This window comes from Vespula pensylvanica, chromosome 9 (genome assembly GCF_014466175.1).
Source record: "Vespula pensylvanica isolate Volc-1 chromosome 9, ASM1446617v1, whole genome shotgun sequence".
Taxonomy (NCBI): Eukaryota; Metazoa; Arthropoda; class Insecta; order Hymenoptera; family Vespidae; genus Vespula; species Vespula pensylvanica.
Genome location: NC_057693.1, coordinates 4,335,907 through 4,354,299, shown reverse-complemented (window position 1 = coordinate 4,354,299; position 18,393 = coordinate 4,335,907). Strand labels below are relative to the sequence as shown.

Below are 18,393 nucleotides of genomic sequence, written 5' to 3'. Positions count from 1 at the left end.
CTCTCTCTCTCTCTCTCTCTCTCTCTCTCTCTCTCTCTCTCTATCTCTATATCTCTATATCCATTTGAAACGTTCAGTCGCCACGAAATTTCTAGTTACGAACGGGAACGTCTTACGATCGGTCGCGCGATCTTTGCATTATCTTCTCCGAAAGATGGAAAATAAAGCGCACTCGAGTCGCGCGTTAGTGACGCGTTCGAGAGACGTTAGATGCGTCGGAAGGAAATATGTAAATAATATTTTCGATAATTTTTCATTTTGTAAGATAAGAGATAAAGTTGAAGCAAAGTTTGATCTTATGACGAAAACGATAAGAAATGCTCCTTGTACTTTGTCCCCAATTATTTGCTCGCTTGTCATATTTCGATCGTCGATATTAGTTTTTCCGCGAATGAAACTGAAAGGATAGGAAGCGATTGGTGTCCAAGTGCGAGATATCTTTCAAGGTGGAGCACTCTTCTCTTTCGCAATTTATATCATAATTACGGTGTCGAAAACAAGTTATCTCGTAAACCGGCTCAACGAGTTATTTTAATATTTATGCTCGCTCTTACGATCTCTCGTTAATAACTTTTTTAACTTTGTATTTTTTCTAAGCGTTACTCCGATAAGTATTATCGAGGATGAATTTCGATCGAAATTCAGCGAAGACTCGATCGAACGAGATTAATGCGCTGTCGGCGCTTGCGTTAATACGCGTACGTCTTACGATTCGTTTCTTTGCTCCTTTGGCAGGCGATACTCTCAACGACGAAGGTCTTATCGAGGTATGAAGTCGTTGAGGCACCTTTCCCGTGGCATCAGGAAATTCGAGCGGACGCTCTTAAACGATGGAGCGAGTAAAATGCGGTATTCGAGCTCGAGGAGCGTCTCCGCGCGATCGGAAGAAAGATTTATTCGAGGTCAAAACCAAGAGATAATCATTCCTTCGCCCTACGGTGAGGTCACTTATCCGAATTCTAAGATACCGGAATACGTTTGGCGCAACGTTAACGAATTTTCCAAGCTAATTGCCCTGGTGAGTCTCTCTCGGCTACGTCGGCTGGTATATACTTCTAACGGGAAAAGGTAGACGGTAGTTTTGATTCGATAATGATTTTCAGGAATGCGGTGTAACCGGTAGGAAATATACGTACGGGCAAGCGAGGGACGCTGCGAACTACGTTGCAAGGAGTTTGAGGAACTTGAAGTTCGCGGAAGGCGATATAATTGCCTTGATTGCTCCCAATTTGCCGGAATGGGCTCTAGCCTTTCTCGGCATTTTGGAGGCTGGTCTCGTCGTTACGACTATCAATCCATATTACACGGTTGGTAAGTACGCGTTAGAACGATCGGACTGACGCGCGGTGAAAAGATTGAGAAGAATAAATCCGAAGAATGAATCTGTTGACGCGATCGTAGAGGAAATAACGATGCAATTGGAGTTGTCCGGGGCGAAGGGTATCGTCACCGCGAAAGAGATTCTCCCGGTGGTACGGAAAGCAGCAGCGAAGCACAGATTGGGATCGTCCCTTATCGTTATAGACGACGGAACGACGGGTCCGACGACGGAAGGAACGATACTTTTCAAGGTATCTCCTTCCTCCTTTACGCAACGATCAAATTTTCTATTCTTTAACGAGTCGATCGATTTGGCATTTTTAGGACCTGATAACTCGCGGCAAGGACTTGCCGGGGTTGAAAGCCCTGAACCGTTCCACCGAAGACCTCGCGGTTTTACCTTTCTCGAGTGGCACGACGGGTCTGCCGAAAGGTGTGATGCTAACGCACGCCAATCTAGTCTCGAATATGGAAATGGTGAATGCCATCGTTGATCAGGATATGTGGATTCGAGCGACGACGGGTAAAGAATTTCACTCGTACGCGCGATAGAAAATTTACGTTTTCGATTATTCGAAACGAGATGCTTTCTCGCTTCCTTTTCTTTTTCTCTTCTTTTTTTTTGTTCATTTTTCATTTTTTCGTTTCTCATCTTGCTCTTTCTTTTTTCCCTTTTTTTTTTTTTATATAGAAGAATATCAAGACGTTATACCAATGTTTCTACCTAGCTTTCACATTTTTGGCATGAACGGGATCCTGCTACCGTGCCTGGCGGCCGGAACGAAGCTCGTTACGCTTCCGAAATTCCAACCGGAGACGTTTCTCGACGTTTTCGTCAAGCAGAAGGTAAAAGATTTTGAATCGACGCCGAACGTTACTTACGTCGAATGTGAAAGGAACGAAAATTATCGTTCGTCGACGATAGACGTCACAAAAGCTTACCTTTTTTTATGCTTTTAGCCAACGATTTTGATTTGCGTACCGCCGATAATATTGTTTCTGTCAGTTTCGCCGTTAGTCAAAAAAGAACATCTCTCGAACGTACGAACTGCTTTCAGCGGAGCAGCGCCGCTTTCGAAGGAGGACGTCGATAGATTTTACGAGAAGTTTCGATTAGACAACAGTCGTTTCAAATTCTGCCAAGGTAAATCGTCCGAGCGACGTACGTACGTTTGTCGTACGAATTACGTATTCCCCGGTTGACGTTTTCAAGAGATTTCTTTCGCCAGGGTATGGATTAACGGAGTGCGCGCCCGTGGCCTTTATGGAAAAGACGGGCTTAAAGTACGCGAGTATCGGAAAGAATATTTGCGGTTGCGACGCGAGGTTGGTGGATCCGGTAACGAAGGTAGACATTTGCGAGCCCCGTAGGAACGGCGAATTGTGGATCAGAGGACCTCACGTCATGAAAGGTTACTTCGATAATCCGGAAGCCACTAAGGAAATATTACGCGAGGACGGTTGGTTGAAAACCGGCGACATAGCTTACTTCGACGACGATTTGGATTTCTTCATTACCGATAGGTTGAAGGAGCTGATCAAGGTCAAAGGTTTTCAGGTAAATCCAGACGCCCAAGCGATCTCTTGCCTTCGAAAAATTTCGTTTCATCTCGTTCTCCACCCTTAGGTCCCACCGGCCGAATTGGAGTCACTTTTGAGAACGCATCCCGACGTAGAGGAAGCCGCGGTAATAGGTATTCCCGACGCAAGATCCGGAGAAGTGCCGAGAGCTTACGTCGTCTTGAAAAAGGACAGGAAGATCAGCGAGGAGGAAATCAAGAATTTCATTAAGGGGAAGGTTTCCGAGTACAAGCGACTCAATGGTACGTGCTCCTCCGTCTCTCTCCATCCCCCTACCCCTGTGCGCTTTCTTACGCGAGTATCGTGTTTCAGGTGGCGTTTCATTCGTCCGAGACATTCCCAAAAATGCATCCGGCAAGATCCTTCGAATTAGGATCAAGGAAGCGTATCTAAGAGTAAATTCGTAGAAATTGCTTCGTCCACGATGGATCCTCGATCGTTGTTTTCGTTCTCACTTTTGATACTTTTTTTTTTACGCAACTATCGTTTCCTTTTGACATATATATCTTTTAATTGGACTATACCGTTGGTAGGTTAACTTTATTGTAAACGACAAGATTCTATTACAAGGGCTTAAAATCACGTTGTACCGTCGTACGACGTTGCACGAATACGGATATGCGCGCGTACGATCGGATATCCTTGCTACGGATCGATGGTACGCGTACATACGTAAAATATTTACGAAAAACTTTGTTTACAAGCCGGTCGGACTCGACCGACGTGTCGACCTTAGGGTCGATCTCTCTATTTGCGATTGATCGATCCTCTTGTAACGCGAATAAAGAAAAGAAAGAAAGGAAAAGGAAAACGTCTCGACTCGCTTCATTCTAAGATTTTAAGCTTGCGTCGCATCCGTCCATCGTCGGGCTCGTTCATAATTTTCTCTTAATTCGATATCGTTCGATGTCGTTGGACAGAAAAAAAAATTAGAAACGTTATCGGATTCGATTGGCAAAGCTCGTAAATCTCCGTGGAACGTGCCGTCGCGTGTAAAAAAGCTCATTTCTCTTTATGCGCGCGCTCTACTCGGTAAAGTTCCTCGGGGAGAGAAGATAGATCTAATAAATCGCAACGAAATTTCTCAACGTTTTCTCTTTTAAAGGATGTGCCGCGGTACGCGAGTTAACAAAGCTCGAACGTATCTTTCCCGGAATAGACGGTACTCTTGCGTTTTTGGTGCAACCCTTAAAAAAGATTGCTTCACGCTGGTCGACTTAGCTCTCGCATTTGACCAACTTTCCTACGTACTTTTAATCACTCTCTCGCATTACGAGGAGGCAAGAAGTTCGGTAGGCGGATGGAAAAAGGAAGATGTTAAAGTAACGACTCGGCCCGCATACGTGCGAGCACGTCTTTCCCCCTTTCCCCTTCCCTTTTCCAAGGTAAATGGGAAAGGTTGGCTCTCGAACGTCTCTGCGATTCGTACGACGAAAATGCGAAAAAGTGGAACGCGAGTGCTCGCCAAATGCAATGGTTTTCTCGCGACGAGTGACGTAGTCGGGCTTGAAAGGGAAATACACCTCGTTTGAAAATTTAGCTAGACGCGAAGAGAGTCGGAGAACTTCGGGCGGGATCGCTTATGATAAAGCGCAACACTGGAAAATGTTATTTGCTTTCTTACTTACGTCGACGGGTGCGTTATACGATACGTCGGAGGAAACGAGATGAGGGGAGGTTCCGGGGGGGGGGAGAGAGAGGGACTCCCGGCTTTTCCGTTTCGTCTAGACGAAGAAGAGTCTCTCGGTGGAAAGCGTAAAATACGATACCGTAATTTGTCTCCTCTTTCGCCTTTTACCAGACACGCGACTCGCGAAATATCGCGTTAACTCGAAGAAAGCAACGAAATGGATAGAGACAGAGATAAATAGAGAAGAAAGAGAGAAAGAGCGTGCGTGTGTCCGATCGAACGAACCGACGAGGAGAGATAGCCATCGCTAACGTGCCCGAAGACCGCGAACCTTTTATTCCTTCGCTATATACGTATGGTACTCTAGAACTCGGCCCGACGATCCCGTTATTGGATTACGCGACGGAAACGATTGAAGAAAAGGAAGAAACTTTAAAAGATTCTGGACCGTACGGATATTGCGCTGAACATTTATACCCGTACGTACGAAAGTAAGTACGAATCCAAGTACGCGTCGCATAGAGGCGCGAACGAAATTGAAGTCGCGAGTCGACGAGGGTTGGGCGCAATTTCCAAAGTATCGCTCGGAGTTATTTCGCGATTGTCGCGACAAGAGATTGCCTTTTGCTACGAGCGACGGTTAAAAGGGGAAGTTCGGGGGAGCGCGACGAAAAACGCTCCATGGACGCGCGAACGCCGACCTTTTGCCGGATGAAAGTTCCGAGAGATAACGGATCGAGATTTGAAATACCTTCGTGCGACGAAGAACGCGGCTCTCGAATCGTTTACCACTCGAATCGATCGCGCGACGAAGCGGTCCAACGATCGAGAAGAAAGGAGGAGACGTACGCTTTTAGCAAAAGCGGGGAAGACTCGGGGCTTTCGAGGGGAGAAAGAAGGGGAAAGCAATAGGAAAGTATCGTTGGCCCTTATGACCAAAGGAACGTCTCCCTCTCTCTCTCTCTCTCTCTGTCTCTCTCGCCTCTCGCTTATTATTTTATTTCGTTACCTTAATTAAATTCTTCCTTTAACGATCGCTAAACTTTACGGAACTCGAGGCCTTTCCGTGGCGCGGCGCGGCTGAAAAGTTGGACGGAGAAGGACGGAGAGCGAACGCTCTTTTCCGAACGCTTTTAATTGCTTTTCGACCTTTCCAACGTCGTTTTTTATTTTTTCTCGAATCGATAAACTCGTACGAAATGACGAGAGTTTCGTATCGTTGGCACCTTTCCACGTTTCAACGAGTTTTCTACCGAAACGCTATGATATTTTATTCTTTCGGTACCGCTCGTGCGAGCGAAATTTAATAATTCTTCTCTAATCGAGAACTCGTTCGTTTCTCGATTTCTCGTTCTCCGTTATCCCTTCTCTTTCGGAACGTTCGGAAGGTGCCGAAATCGTCGAAATCGCATTTCGATTCGCGGTCTCGGGGCGGTTTTCAATCCCTTTCGACCGTTCCTCCTTCCTTCGGCCTTTCTCCAAATTGAGTTTTCAGGTTCGAATTTCTATCTCGCGTACCTCGAACATTCGCTCTTTCTAATCTCTCGAAACAAGGATACTTGAAACGCTTTCGAGGGTACACGAATTTTCTTTTGGAAGAACGCGAGGCGTCTCGGCGAACGAGCTTTCCACCGTGGCGGGGTCACCGTTACGCGCCTATTCTCGACTCGAATCTAAATTCATCGCTCGACGCGGAGAGAAAGAGATAAACCTAAGAGACGCGCTTAATCCGCTCGGTGGCATATTAATGCGTCAAAAGTACGAACGAACCAGAGTACGCGTGTTAACGTGCGCGTGCGTGAGAAAGCTTTCAAAGCTTTCATCGTGCCTCCTGTTTTTCTCTCGTAAATGAAAGAACGAAAGAGGGGAACGGTAGCATCGTAGTCGGACACTTACGCCGGACGATGAAAAATAGGGAGAGGGCGAGAGTACGAGGGTATGGGTACTACGAGGGTTTTTGCCCTCGATTCTTTTCTCTAATTCCTTCTTCGTCTTTTTTTGCTTTTTTCGCTTTTTTCCCGCAGGAGCGACGTTACGTCACTGCCCATGCGGACTAGGGTTTGTGCGGTTTATTCGTATTTGGATGGAAAAGATCATATTGAAAGGTCCGTAGCGAGACTCGAAGGAAAGTCCGGATATTTAATTTCTCGGCAAAGGGAAACTCTCTCGATATCGAGAAACTTTTCTAATCTTCCGCGTGGCACGATATCTCGTTCGTACTCCCTCTCTCCCTCTCTCTCTCTCTCTCTCTCTCTCTCTCTCTCTGTCTTAAAAGAAGAAATGTCAGCTGCTTTTTGACAGCGATTATCTCGATCGGGATATCGTCTATATTCGTTCCGAGAGGAACGATCGCTCGGACGACTCGAGCGCGAAGGCGCCAATTTCTTTTCGGCCTGACTCAAGGAAGAGAGATAAGAAGGAGAAGGAAAAAATCACAGAAAATCGTTAGGCGTGCCGGACGAGGAGTACGCCGCCGGAACTCTCCGAGATTCGTTCTTGTTTCCTTCCGCCAGTACCCTTCCGTTTTCCCTTTGAGGGCGTACCGGAAATTACGACGTCGCGCCGTCCGATTCCCTCCATTTCCGGACGTGCCGCGACCATCATAGCGGGGATTCGTCTTTTCCTCCTCTCGCCTACGACTCCGAGCGGCTATACGTTGGGTATACCAGCCAGGACCGGTTGCGTCGATACGTTAGGAGGTGCCTCCGTCGTTTCATCGAGAGAAATCTCTTTCTCCCTTCCTCGATCGTTCGTTCTTTATTTTTCTCCTTTCGCTTCGCGCTAACCCGCGCCTCGGAATTGCGAAAACGCTTCTTCCCTCGTATCGCTCCTTTCTCCTTCCATTTTCCATCTCGCGAGAATAAAATTTCGCTCGACGAGCTTCCAACGCTTTTCCTCCTTTTCGGAATAAATTGCTCCGTTGGGCGATAGTTCAACGTTCCTCCTAGCCGATCGTTCGCGCCAAGGATCATTTCGAATTTCTTGCCCTCGAAAATCAGCATTCCTCGATTCGAGCCTTCGGAGAATTTAGCCGAATTCGGGCTCGCTCCTGGCGTACGCTCGGGTAAAAGTGATATTTCTTAGTGCTCGATTTATCGCCGACCTTTCGAGTCTTTCTTTACGATGCAAGCGCGATTTGTTAGGAGATATAAACTTTTCCAAGACTTTACGCGAAAATAAATCAGCCGCGTTAGAGGAGGTAATCTCCGTCGGTTCTATTCGCACGTTGTCGAGCACGCTCGCCTACCTATGGGCGTACAAAGGCGGGCTAATCACTGGCAGAGCCGAGGTCACTGCGAATCCGAACGAAATAACGAGATTTCGATCCTTAACGAGGAGTCGGCAAGGACGGTGGACGGTTTAAACGAATAATAAAGGCTGATGAGTCCTTTTCGAGGTCCAAAGCGAGACGCAAACAGGTTGAGAACCGTCCTCCGGCTACGAGTAGCCGGCTCATCGTAGCTTTGGAAAAACCGTTTCATTACGCGCCATTGTTCCATCGATTCGGTGGCTTTTGTTTTCGTTCGTAACGTTGACGGGCGAGCGCTCGTCCGGAAAGCCAATGCTCCTTTCTCCTCTCGTACGCTTCGAATCCGTTTTAATTGCAGACGAATTAATGTCATCGTGCGAACGAGCATCGCGACCATCGTCGAGATCCATGGAGCGTAAAAGGATTTTTGAAATAATTCGATCGTTCAACGTTACCCATATCCGATCGAGGGAACGTCCCTTTTCGCCTGCTTACGTCGCATTCGCTTCCGGATTTTCCATCTCGTCGAAACGCAAACAGCGACTCCATCTTCCCCTCTTTCTCTCTCTCTCGCGCGTCTTTCCCGCTTTTAAGGGCGCGCTCTCCACGTTAGAAATTCAGCGCGGTCGCGGTCGTTTGAGACCTTTAACGGTCGGTGCGATGTCCCGCGGAGTGGACCAAGGGAGGACCGCGAAGCGGAGTACATTGAATAAATGACGAGGACAGTGACACCGTCCTCGCGAGATACTGCCGCGATCTATTTTTGAACCGAGCTAGTCACCCTGTTAAATACTATAACATGCCCGCCAACCCTTTACCCTCCTTTCGCTCAACCTCCTTTCGCTCTCTCTCTCTCTCTCTCTGTTTGTTTTCTCTCGCAATATTCGTACGTCGAACTTTCCGAGTTAACGAGGCCTTAAGCGCTTGCCTTATAAATTGTTTTTCGTGCCTCGTTCTCCATCTCTCTTTCTCTCGACTCTCAAGAGTCGTACTCTCACGTTTTAGGTTCAATGCCGATTGCGAGTAGCATCGGATAAATGGCGAAAATGCCGTCGAGTCTCGATTCGATCGACGTTTCGCATCGGTGCACGCGCTTTCGCGCGAGACCTTCCCAGTAGGCGAGTGCTCGCGCGTATTTAGCCGTGCACGATGTAGCGGATGTCCGCGATAGAAGGTACGAACGAGTCGAGTTCGTGGCCGACGAATTTTTGGCTTTGTTAATTATCGATTCAACGATCCAGCTCTATTACTTTCTCTCTCTCTCTCTCTCTCTCTCTCTCCCCTTCCAAGAATTATATATTTCATTTTTCATCGCGAATACGAGAAATTCCCAGGGAAGGCTATCGAGTCGAGCAGCGACCGATGAAACTTTTGCGGATCGCTGAGTCGGCTGGCAGACTTTCGGCGCCAGCCTCGTGCGACTGCGAGGCGCCGATCTTGTTTTCGGCTCCGCGCCCTAAAGTTTACCCGGAAATTCGCGTTCCTCTCGTCGCGTCAGCGAGACATGGAGACCGAGAGGCGGAACGTCCTCCCAAGGCCACGACGGGTAAATCACGAGCAACGTGCTCGGCAGGCGACTTAGCCCGGAAGTTATGGCGTTCGATATAGAGAACGTTCCTAGATTCGCTGCTATCTGTCTCCGGGTAGGTGGCAGCGAGTTCCACGAAGCGCGGGTCGAACGACGCGCACCTCCTCGGTCCTTCCTCCGACATCCGACGAGTTTCTCCTCGTCGCCGTTGCTGCTTCCGTCGAGAGTCACGAGACGTCGGTGGCTTTACGAGTCCCGCATACCTTTCCCTACCCACGACGCTCTTCGCGAAAACTTTCTTCAGACTCGAGACCGCGCGGCATAATGATTCGCTCGTATTCATATTCATAAGTACCCCATGCATATTCGCGATAAATTTCCCTACGGGATTACCTTTACCGAAAGACCGAATTATTACGAGACAAAGTGAAATCGATCGTTTAGATTTTTTTCGAAAGGGCTCGGTCGTTTCGAATATCGTACGAGAGTCCGAATCATTAATGTATTAGAACACAAATAGGTCTCTTTTTCGATCGCCGCAACAACGAATGTATTCCATCGGTGGACGTTAGCTCGACGTGTGCGCGACGAACGAGCCAACTTTGCCCTTATTCCGTTTTTCAATATTTTTCAATAAATTCCTCCAGGTGCGTGCGAACCACCGTCCATTGTATTTTTTCCATTTTCTCCGTCGAACGGAAGCGTTTTAACCGCTCCACGCATAAATTTATTCTCCTTTGGCAAGCTCGTTATTTCGACGAGTCGCACCCGTCGAACGCGTAAAGGTCTCGTCGATCGAAGAGAAATTTGTTGCAATCGCGACGCCTCCTCGCACGACAGTGGGTATAAACATTCGTTCGATGTCATTATCGAATTTCCCTCTTTACCCGTCGTAGCGATTCGCTATCGTGGCGAGAATCTATCGGACGATTCGTAGAATTTTCGATGTAATAACTCTTATACGGCACTTTGTTACGGCAACGCGTAACAAAGTTTTTACTACCTTTCGCAACGCGTTACGTACCTTTCGGTAGGAAAATTCGTATCGTCGAAAACGATTCGTTACGTTCGTCATACTTTTCTATCATTTCGTTGAAACGTTCGCGGGACAGAGATTCGACGAATTTCGTCGAGAGTATGCCGAGAGCTTTCTCGCGAGTGGAAACTCTCGGTGGACGAAGTCGAGCGTTCGGCCGACAGGGAATATTCGTGTCATCGGCGAGTCGAGTTATTCCAAAGAGGGATGAGATATCTTCTAGGCGGATCGCTCGTCGGTCGCTAACCTCGACCTACGAAGCGTCGATTCTCCCACGAAACGATCGAACGCTTCTCGTTTCATCTAGGATCTATTTTCGGCCGATTCGATCCGGTCGATGCGTATCGACCTCTCGATCTGCGCCGTCGACGACATTTCGACGACTATTACCCTCGTCGAACTCTACGTAAACCTACTCGAGTCGATTCTTCGACGGCGTACGCATTTTTCTTTAAGATTTTAACTTCTTTTTTTTTCTTTTTTTTTTTCACGGATTCAAAGAACGACCTGTATTCTCAACGCGTCTCGGTAAATAAAGAAAGAGACCGAAGCGAGAATCGGATGGACCAAAACGCTCGTACCGCCGGGACTCGTCGAGTTATTTCTCGAAGGAGTAATTGAGTTCTCTGCGAGGCCGTAGTCCAATACGTTTCAGAGTTTAATACGAACGATCGTTTACAAGGCGACGCGCGATGGGTCTTCTTTATTGTCTGCTCCGTAGGAGTAGAATTCAGTCGTCCGTATATCGAGAGATCGATTTGCAGAGAGGCGACGAGTATTCTCGACTACTCCCCGACGACGATATCGTCGGTAATTTCCTGATGGCAGGATTGTGCGACATCAATGAAATTGGATCTAATGAAATACTCCGACTCGAAGAAGCTTTTTTTAACGAGTACGAGTAAAACGTATCTACGATCAGAGCGACTTAGTCCTCGTTGCTCGATCCGAGAAAACGAGGAACACCCAACCTGGCTCTTTCCTCTCGTTGCACCGAGTATATAAGATAGTCGCTGGCGATCCAAGTATCTCGTCGAAATCCAACCAAAGTTTTCTTCGGACACGTACGTGATCGCTGCTTTCCAGAATCCAATAAATTGCCTCTTTTCTTTCTCGCGCGAACGCATTCTCTCTTTTCTTTCCCTCTCCCTCGCCCTCGCCCTCTTGTTCACCCTCTCTCGTGACTCCGAAGCGCCTCGAGATAGCGGCTCTTCGTCGCACCGAAGCGATCCCTGTTTGCCGTTTCTCTCGCACTCGTTAGTACACGCGTACTCGTTCCGCGAATCAGATGGCGTCGATGTTCCAATGCCGTGAACCACTGGTGGGGAGAGGAAGGAGACGAGCGACGGAGATGGAAGAGCGTGCGGTCTCGTACGTAAGAGAGAGCGAGCGAGCAAGATACGGGGTGAGAGGACGCGCGCAAGTGTTCCAGAGAGAGCGAGAGCGAGAGCGAGAGAGCGCGAGTGGGAGGGTGAGAGGGAACAGGGGTGAGTACAGCTACACCCACGGTGACGTTCGAGGCGGACCTCAGTCGGCCGCGAGTCCTCGGACGGTGAGACTCGTTGTTTTTGCGTAAATCGTAAATCTTCGTTTACGACCGTCATTCTCGTTGGCTGAGATAGCACGAGCATACGGAGAAGAGAGAAAAGTAGTCTCTCCGAGTCTCGATCGTCCTCGTTGTGTCTCCGTTTCAAAACTCCGTCGTCAGTCGTCGTCGTCGTCGTCGTCGTCGTCGTCGTCGTCGTCAGTCGTCGTCGTCGTCCTCGTCGTCGTCGTCGTCGTCCTCGTCCTCGTCCTCATCCTCGTCGTCGTCCTCGTCCTCGTCGTCGTTAAAGTATCGAGGTCGAGAGACGTTTATCCACTAAGCGATAATCGAGGTACGTAGGTAAATGTATTAAAAAAACAGACATTGTCGGAATTTTATAATCCTAGTAAATAAAGTATGTTCATCGCGTACGACGAAGCTGTATCGAAGATAAATACACGTCCGACCAGTCTCGTTACTCCTTCGCTTTGAACACGTCGTTGTTGTATCTTTACCACATTTCACGTAGCTTAGTTATATCTACGTACAAAAACGTTAAGATCGTCGGCTCTCTCTTTATATCCGGCGAAAGCGAAACGAATGCCTCTGACCTAACGACGTTGAACGAGCGGAGCCGATTGTTTTCTTTCGCTTCTTCCTTGGATCCCATCTTGTTGCCAAAAAAGGTAAACAATATTTTGTTTGTACCAAAGCGAGGAAAGACGTGCGAATAAACGCGCCTGTTTGTACCTGCGTATATCCAAGTCTAAGGGAGAGAGAGAAAAGAGGGGGAGAGGATGACTTTAATAAGGTTGTCTCGTAGATTTAGGGAGAAAGGCTAGGTTTAAGAAGCGAGCTCGCGATTCTCTTGTTTTCTCTTGCGCTCTTCGGACGCGTACGGGAGAACCGATCGATATTCTCGATATACTCGAGATGTAATTCACGATACGTCGATCGTTCGGCCACAGGGATAGTTTAAAAAACGGACTGGTATAGAGTGGCGTGCTCGTTGCAAAACGTTCCAACAAACGAAGCTCGTCCGATACTCGAAAGAGAATTCTCTAATCCTTTTTTTTCTTCTTCCTCGATCGACATGCCCATCGAGTTCTAATTTTGTAAAATTGCTATTAATGCGATCGATCGAAGTAAAACGTTGACAAAACTCACTTTTTTTTGTCGATGTTTACGCAATATCTAACGAAAGGAATATATCGCGTGCAAAATATGTGTCCTCGAAGAGTAGGAGGAGAAGGAGGAGGGGAAATGGTTTATCTTTCGCCAAGAGAACGATTCAGAAAAGTTATCCCAAAGAAGACGTTTTCGGAAGCGTCGCATCGGAGAGGACGCTCAATCGGCAAAGCTCTGTGAGTAATGGATGTCGTTCGGTAGACTATCAAGGTTCACAGGATACTCGAAGATCTTCGTGATTTGTCCTCTCTCAAAGATCTTTGTCCTTTAGCAGAGTTTTCTCCAAGACGAAGAATCATCGACCGGCGTGCTTTCCATGTACGAGCAAAAGCCTCCAAGGTCTTTGCTCTCGTCGTCTGGTATTTCCTAGAAATATTTGTAGATATCGATCTCTCGTGTCCGATCGAAGCGCAAGACGTTCTTGTTCCCGTCTTGATCGAACGAACATTGTATTTTGATGTAGCGCGCGTTTGAAAAAAAAGAAGAGAGAGAGAGAGAGAGGGAAAGAAAAGAATCATTTCCGGCCAAGTTTTCAGGTAACGACGAGGAAAGTGTTAAAGATGCGGAGGACGCGCGCTAAGGAGATCGGAGAAGGACCAAAACGAGCTGCTCTTCTCAAAGGGATCGTCTCGTCGCGCAGAGAAACTCTTCGGAGAACGTTTCGGACGTTGCGAGAGTAGGTGGGAACAATTTATCGAATCGTAATATCCATTCTAGTGCCGTCGGTCGACGCTCGAACATTCCAGCTTATATTCTTTTGACAGAGAGATAATCGATACTCGCCGAACGTATGAACGAACGTCTAGGTCTTGTTCATTTCGATCCTAACAACGAGCTATCAAATCATTGAAATCTCGAGCGAAAATAAGCCCGACGTGTACGAACGTACGAGTGTAATTGATTTTTCGAATCGACTCGTTTCTTACTCACTAATTAGATCAGAAACGACAGAGGTAGGAGCTAATATTCGTCGGCAATAACTCTATAAGCCCTTTCAAAATTGGACTCGAACCGGAGCAAAGATTCCCTCCACTTAATATTCATTGAAGACTCAAAGGGTCGTGCCGATAAAACGTCCCTTCTATTCTTTCTACTCCTCGATTAATCATATTTCAGGCGCATAATTGCGAAACGAACCTTTCTTCTTTCCTTATCCTTTGGTTCTTATTTTCTCGATAGAAAAGGAAAAAAAGAAAAAAAAGAAAAGATCTAATCTTCACTTTTTCAATGCGCCCCACGCACTCTCCTATCTTTCTCTTTTTAACGTCGGTATCATTTCTATGCGGTTTCTATTTCAAAAATGTTTCTTCTCATTTTCATAGGAAAGAATGGCATCGCGTAATACAGGAGAAAAACTACGAGGGAAGGTATTCCGCTTGGCTCGCTTTTTTCTTTTCTTTTCCCTTTTTCTTCTCTCTCTCTCTCTCTCCCCTTTTTTGTTTTCGAGCAACGAGAGTTTCTCATCACGCGCATATATTTTTCAACGCTCCTCTGAATATAAGGCAGATACGATTGCTTTTCTAGTTCTTTCTTTCTAGTTCCTCTCAGTCGGTCTTTCCCGACGCACAAAGGCACAATGCCTTTTTACCCTTACCTCGTTCTCGCTTATCGAGCTAACGCAATGTTTGTGTTTTCATCGGGGCGCGCGTAGAGGTGACGCTAAGTAAGTACATCGAGTTCGTCGTGTATTTTTCCTCATTATCGGTTACCGACCAGTACTTTGTAACACCGTTTACGAGAGCGAGAGAGCGAGTACGAGCAAGAAGAGAGGTATCCGTCGGGATAATTAACTCGAGAGGGAAGTTCACACCGTTGTCGACGCGCGGTCCTCGACGCGTTCTCCAACTCCTCGAATATTACTGTCATATTCCGCGCTCGGCCCTCTCCCCTCTTTTGTGCGTGCGTCGGATTTGCGCATATAACGTGCATACGTACGTACGTACGTGTGTAGCCGTATACACGCGCTACTCGCAATACTCGTGCATAATGCAAAAGCAGCGAGTTTCTGCATAAATATTTAAAACTAACTCGACCGGGATACATCCTTGACTATCAATCGTATCACGATAAACACGCGGCCCGAACGAATTCGAGAAACTTTTCCCAATGTTTTTAGCGAAAACATTGCGATTCTTTTACATGGACGGTTAAAAGCGCTTTAACACTCGCTTCGAATTACGACAACAACGGGTGCTCGTGCGCGCGCGCCTGTGTTTCTTTCGCCTACGTGTTTTTCGCCTTGGAAAACACGATCGTTAGTTTTACTTTATCAAAATATCTACGCAGTTAGTAACGTTAATGTACACTCGAGAATATCCTTCGATGTAATGTTTTTTGTACCGAATCTATTACAATTTTTTTTTGCCCTCTTTTAAACTTCGCTCGACGGTTACAATTTGCTGGAAAAAGCGATCGAAACGGGGCTACGCGGAAATGCATTTATCGACGAGAGCGAGGTAGGTAGAGATCCCAAAAAAGTCTCGCTCGTGTTAGTTAAGATCGTTATATCGTTTTATGCGAAATCAAATTTCTACGAGAGGTCCGTCGCCGTTGGTCATTGCGTTATGCAAATGCGATTCGGTTTGCTCTCCCTCTCTCTCTCTCTCTCTCTCTCTCTCTCTCTCTCTTACCATCCATCCATCCATCCATTTATCCGTCTATACGCGTATGTGCAATTGTTATTTCGAGCCATGTTGTGAATGACGCGATTGTAGACGTAACACAGGTGAAAAAGGCTATGGTCGTCTCGATGGAACCCCGTTAACCGGCTTTGGTCGAGACCAACGACGATTCTTAAAACGTCGATAATACGCAAACACGCACGAGAAGAAAATGTTCGAATAATTCGAGCGATCGACGAAGCGGCCGTTTTTCTCCGAAAACGAAGCAACGCCTTTCATCGATTTTTTGAGAAAATAGAGATCGCTAGAGGACGAATGTAACTCGAACATTATATCCGTTTCGACCACTGGCGTTAAAACGGGTTAAACAAAATAATAGCTTATTTAGTTTACGCAGTTATATAATAATAACAACTGTTTTAATCGCAACCGATACGAATTCTATCTCGATCGAGCCGTTCCCAATTTGGCTTCGTACTCTTCTCGCGCGCTGCGCAACGAAAATCGGATAGTAGCGCAAATTCGTTGCCGAGTCGTCTGGGCTGCTTCTCTGGCGCGGATGATTTGCATAAATTTTCCACTGGAAATGAAATTGCTCGTGAAACGGTGGAGAGCCTTTCCGCTCTATTTGAAGTCGACGCTCACAGTCGCTGCCGCCGCCGCCGCCGCCACAGTCTTTTCGACGAGCTTTCGTCCACGCTACGCCAATTTGGCTCGTTCCGCTCGTTCTCGAAGGTTTTTCGTTTTTTTATTCCTACAAATATCAATAATCTCGTGTAACGGCGAAAGAAAAATTTAGCCGTCTCGTCCACCTTTAAGCACGGAACTTTGCCCGAACGAGGGAAAGGCAAACTTTTTAACAAAGACTTTTAAACGAACCGTCGATCGTCCGTTCCACAACATTAAATCGTTTTTTACGGTACGTTTACGGCGACTTCGATTAAACGTTAAAATCGCGCGCAACTTTCTTCCTCTCGCAAGACTTTAATCGGATCTCGGCGAAACGTTCGAACGTAAAAAGCTTCTTTTCGCTCGGCGGGCGTCGCTCGTCATTCTCGGTAACCGCGAATCCTATAATTCGGCGGATATGTAAGGATAAGCGGCCGGCGTACGTGCGAAGAAAGTGAATCGGACGAGGTTGTTCGTAGAGATGGCAACGACCACCGCGCTCTTTGATTTTCGGACGAAACTTTTCGCGAACGACGCGAACGTCCTTAACTTTATTCGCGTATTATCTTCCTCGACTTTGCACACATTTTTGTCATCCCTCTCCTCTTAACGAACGCTCTTCTCGTCGAGCGTTGCCGAACGAACGATCTTTATTTTTACGATCGAACAAAGACCGAAGAAGGCTTTTCGATCGTACGTACGTTGGTTACGTAAATATCGTTCTTTTGAAGATCGAGAAACGCGTAAATAGCTTTTTCGCGGTAGTTAACGGCAAAACGAAATTGAATGGCAGCTAAGTGACTCCACTCGAGCTTGATACGGATAAGAGACGCGCTTCTACGTCTACGCGATGAGTACCTTTACTTAAATGTAGCTAAACGCGAACAGTAGGATGCCGAGCGAATATATCGCGCGTGTGTATACGCGGAATCTGTTTTTGTGCCCGATAGACTCAACTTCAAACTCACGTGCATTGACGTAACTCGCTTGTCGTAAATGAGGTAGGCGATGTTTAAAGCCTTTTCTCTTGGGAGCATCTTCTTTATTTCGCCTCTTCCTTCTTTATCGTCTCTCCCTCTCTCGCTCTCCTCTCTTTCTTTCCGCCGTTACGCCGCTCTATATTTTTCTATCTCCCTCATCACGAGTCCTACGAGCTTTCCTATTATCCCGTAGACGTTCGAGAATACAGTCTCGTTTTATAATTCGCTCCTTTTACTGTCTCTTTCCTGCCTTAGGAACGTAACATACGCTAAACGATTACGTATTAATTATACGTTTTCATAAAAAATTCAACAGACATAAAAGACATCGTTTACGATTACGATCGAGGCTTTGTACCTTGCAGTCGGAACCTTTGAAATCGATGTAGGATGGGCGGAACCGTCTCGTCGCTCGTCCGCAAGAGTTTCCTTACGTCGAAAGGCACTCGTCGGAAGGATCGGCTCGCGGCGAATTTCGCGAACTCGAAACGGCTGCGGTAGGCTTGCGGGTAACAATTTGATGGTCTAGGAGCGAGCGAGGGAGGAGCGAAAAGAGAAAAAGCAGAGTGGGAAGGGTCGGACGCGAGCGTGTATTCGTTGTGACCGTAATTAAAGAGCGCTAATTAAAGCACCGTAAGCTGGAAGGCTACGAAAAGGCAGGCGGGGGCGGCTGCTGCTCGAGCGATCGAGCGAGCGAACGAGAAAAAGAGAGGGAGAGAGAGAGAGAGAATGAAAGGACGCCGCATCGCTGATCCGATAGTCGCGGAACAACAAGAGCGAAGAGTAATTAATAGAAAAAGCTCGTCTCGTTACGTCTCGTCTTCGTCTTCTTTCCTTTCTTCTCTCCGTCCGATCTTTCTCGGGAAAAAGATTCTCGTCGGAAGGTACGCCGTGCTAGGATTTTTTTTCGTCGTCGTCTACTCTCTCCTCGAGGATCTCAGGTTTCTCTTTTCTCCGACCGAGCGGAATAGTCGTCGCGTGCTTGTCGTGCACGCGCACACACAAAGTCGTGCGCAATTCCGCCAAGTGAGTGGATCGTGCTGCGAGCTCTCGCTCGAGCAAGCA

At 47.1% G+C, this 18,393-nt stretch overlaps 2 protein-coding genes across 7 annotated transcripts in view; both read left to right on the top strand.

Moving 5' to 3' along the window:
- LOC122631471 (probable 4-coumarate--CoA ligase 1) overlaps window positions 1-3,712 on the top strand; it is a 6,772-nt gene extending 3,060 nt beyond the window's left edge. For 2 of the 4 annotated variants that reach the window (XM_043817195.1, XM_043817194.1), the window contains exons 2-10: window positions 736-1,018; window positions 1,104-1,311; window positions 1,402-1,571; window positions 1,645-1,843; window positions 2,012-2,166; window positions 2,281-2,464; window positions 2,550-2,878; window positions 2,948-3,143; window positions 3,214-3,712. In XM_043817195.1, coding sequence (XP_043673130.1) covers window positions 770-1,018; window positions 1,104-1,311; window positions 1,402-1,571; window positions 1,645-1,843; window positions 2,012-2,166; window positions 2,281-2,464; window positions 2,550-2,878; window positions 2,948-3,143; window positions 3,214-3,308 — 1,785 coding nt within the window. In that variant the 5' untranslated portion in view covers window positions 736-769 and the 3' untranslated portion in view covers window positions 3,309-3,712. Of the gene's footprint in view, window positions 1-58; window positions 230-295; window positions 447-735; window positions 1,019-1,103; window positions 1,312-1,401; window positions 1,572-1,644; window positions 1,844-2,011; window positions 2,167-2,280; window positions 2,465-2,549; window positions 2,879-2,947; window positions 3,144-3,213 lie in introns of those variants that run through there. The other 2 variants (XM_043817193.1, XM_043817196.1) reach the window with 2 other exon arrangements.
- Window positions 3,713-12,131: 8,419 nt separating this feature from the next.
- The window catches only part of LOC122631479, a 61,633-nt gene continuing 55,371 nt past the window's right edge, over window positions 12,132-18,393 (top strand). For all 3 annotated transcript variants that reach the window (XM_043817208.1, XM_043817204.1, XM_043817206.1), the window contains exon 1: window positions 12,132-12,222. The gene's annotated coding sequence lies outside the window, so the exon portion shown is untranslated. The remainder of the gene's footprint in view (window positions 12,223-18,393) is intronic.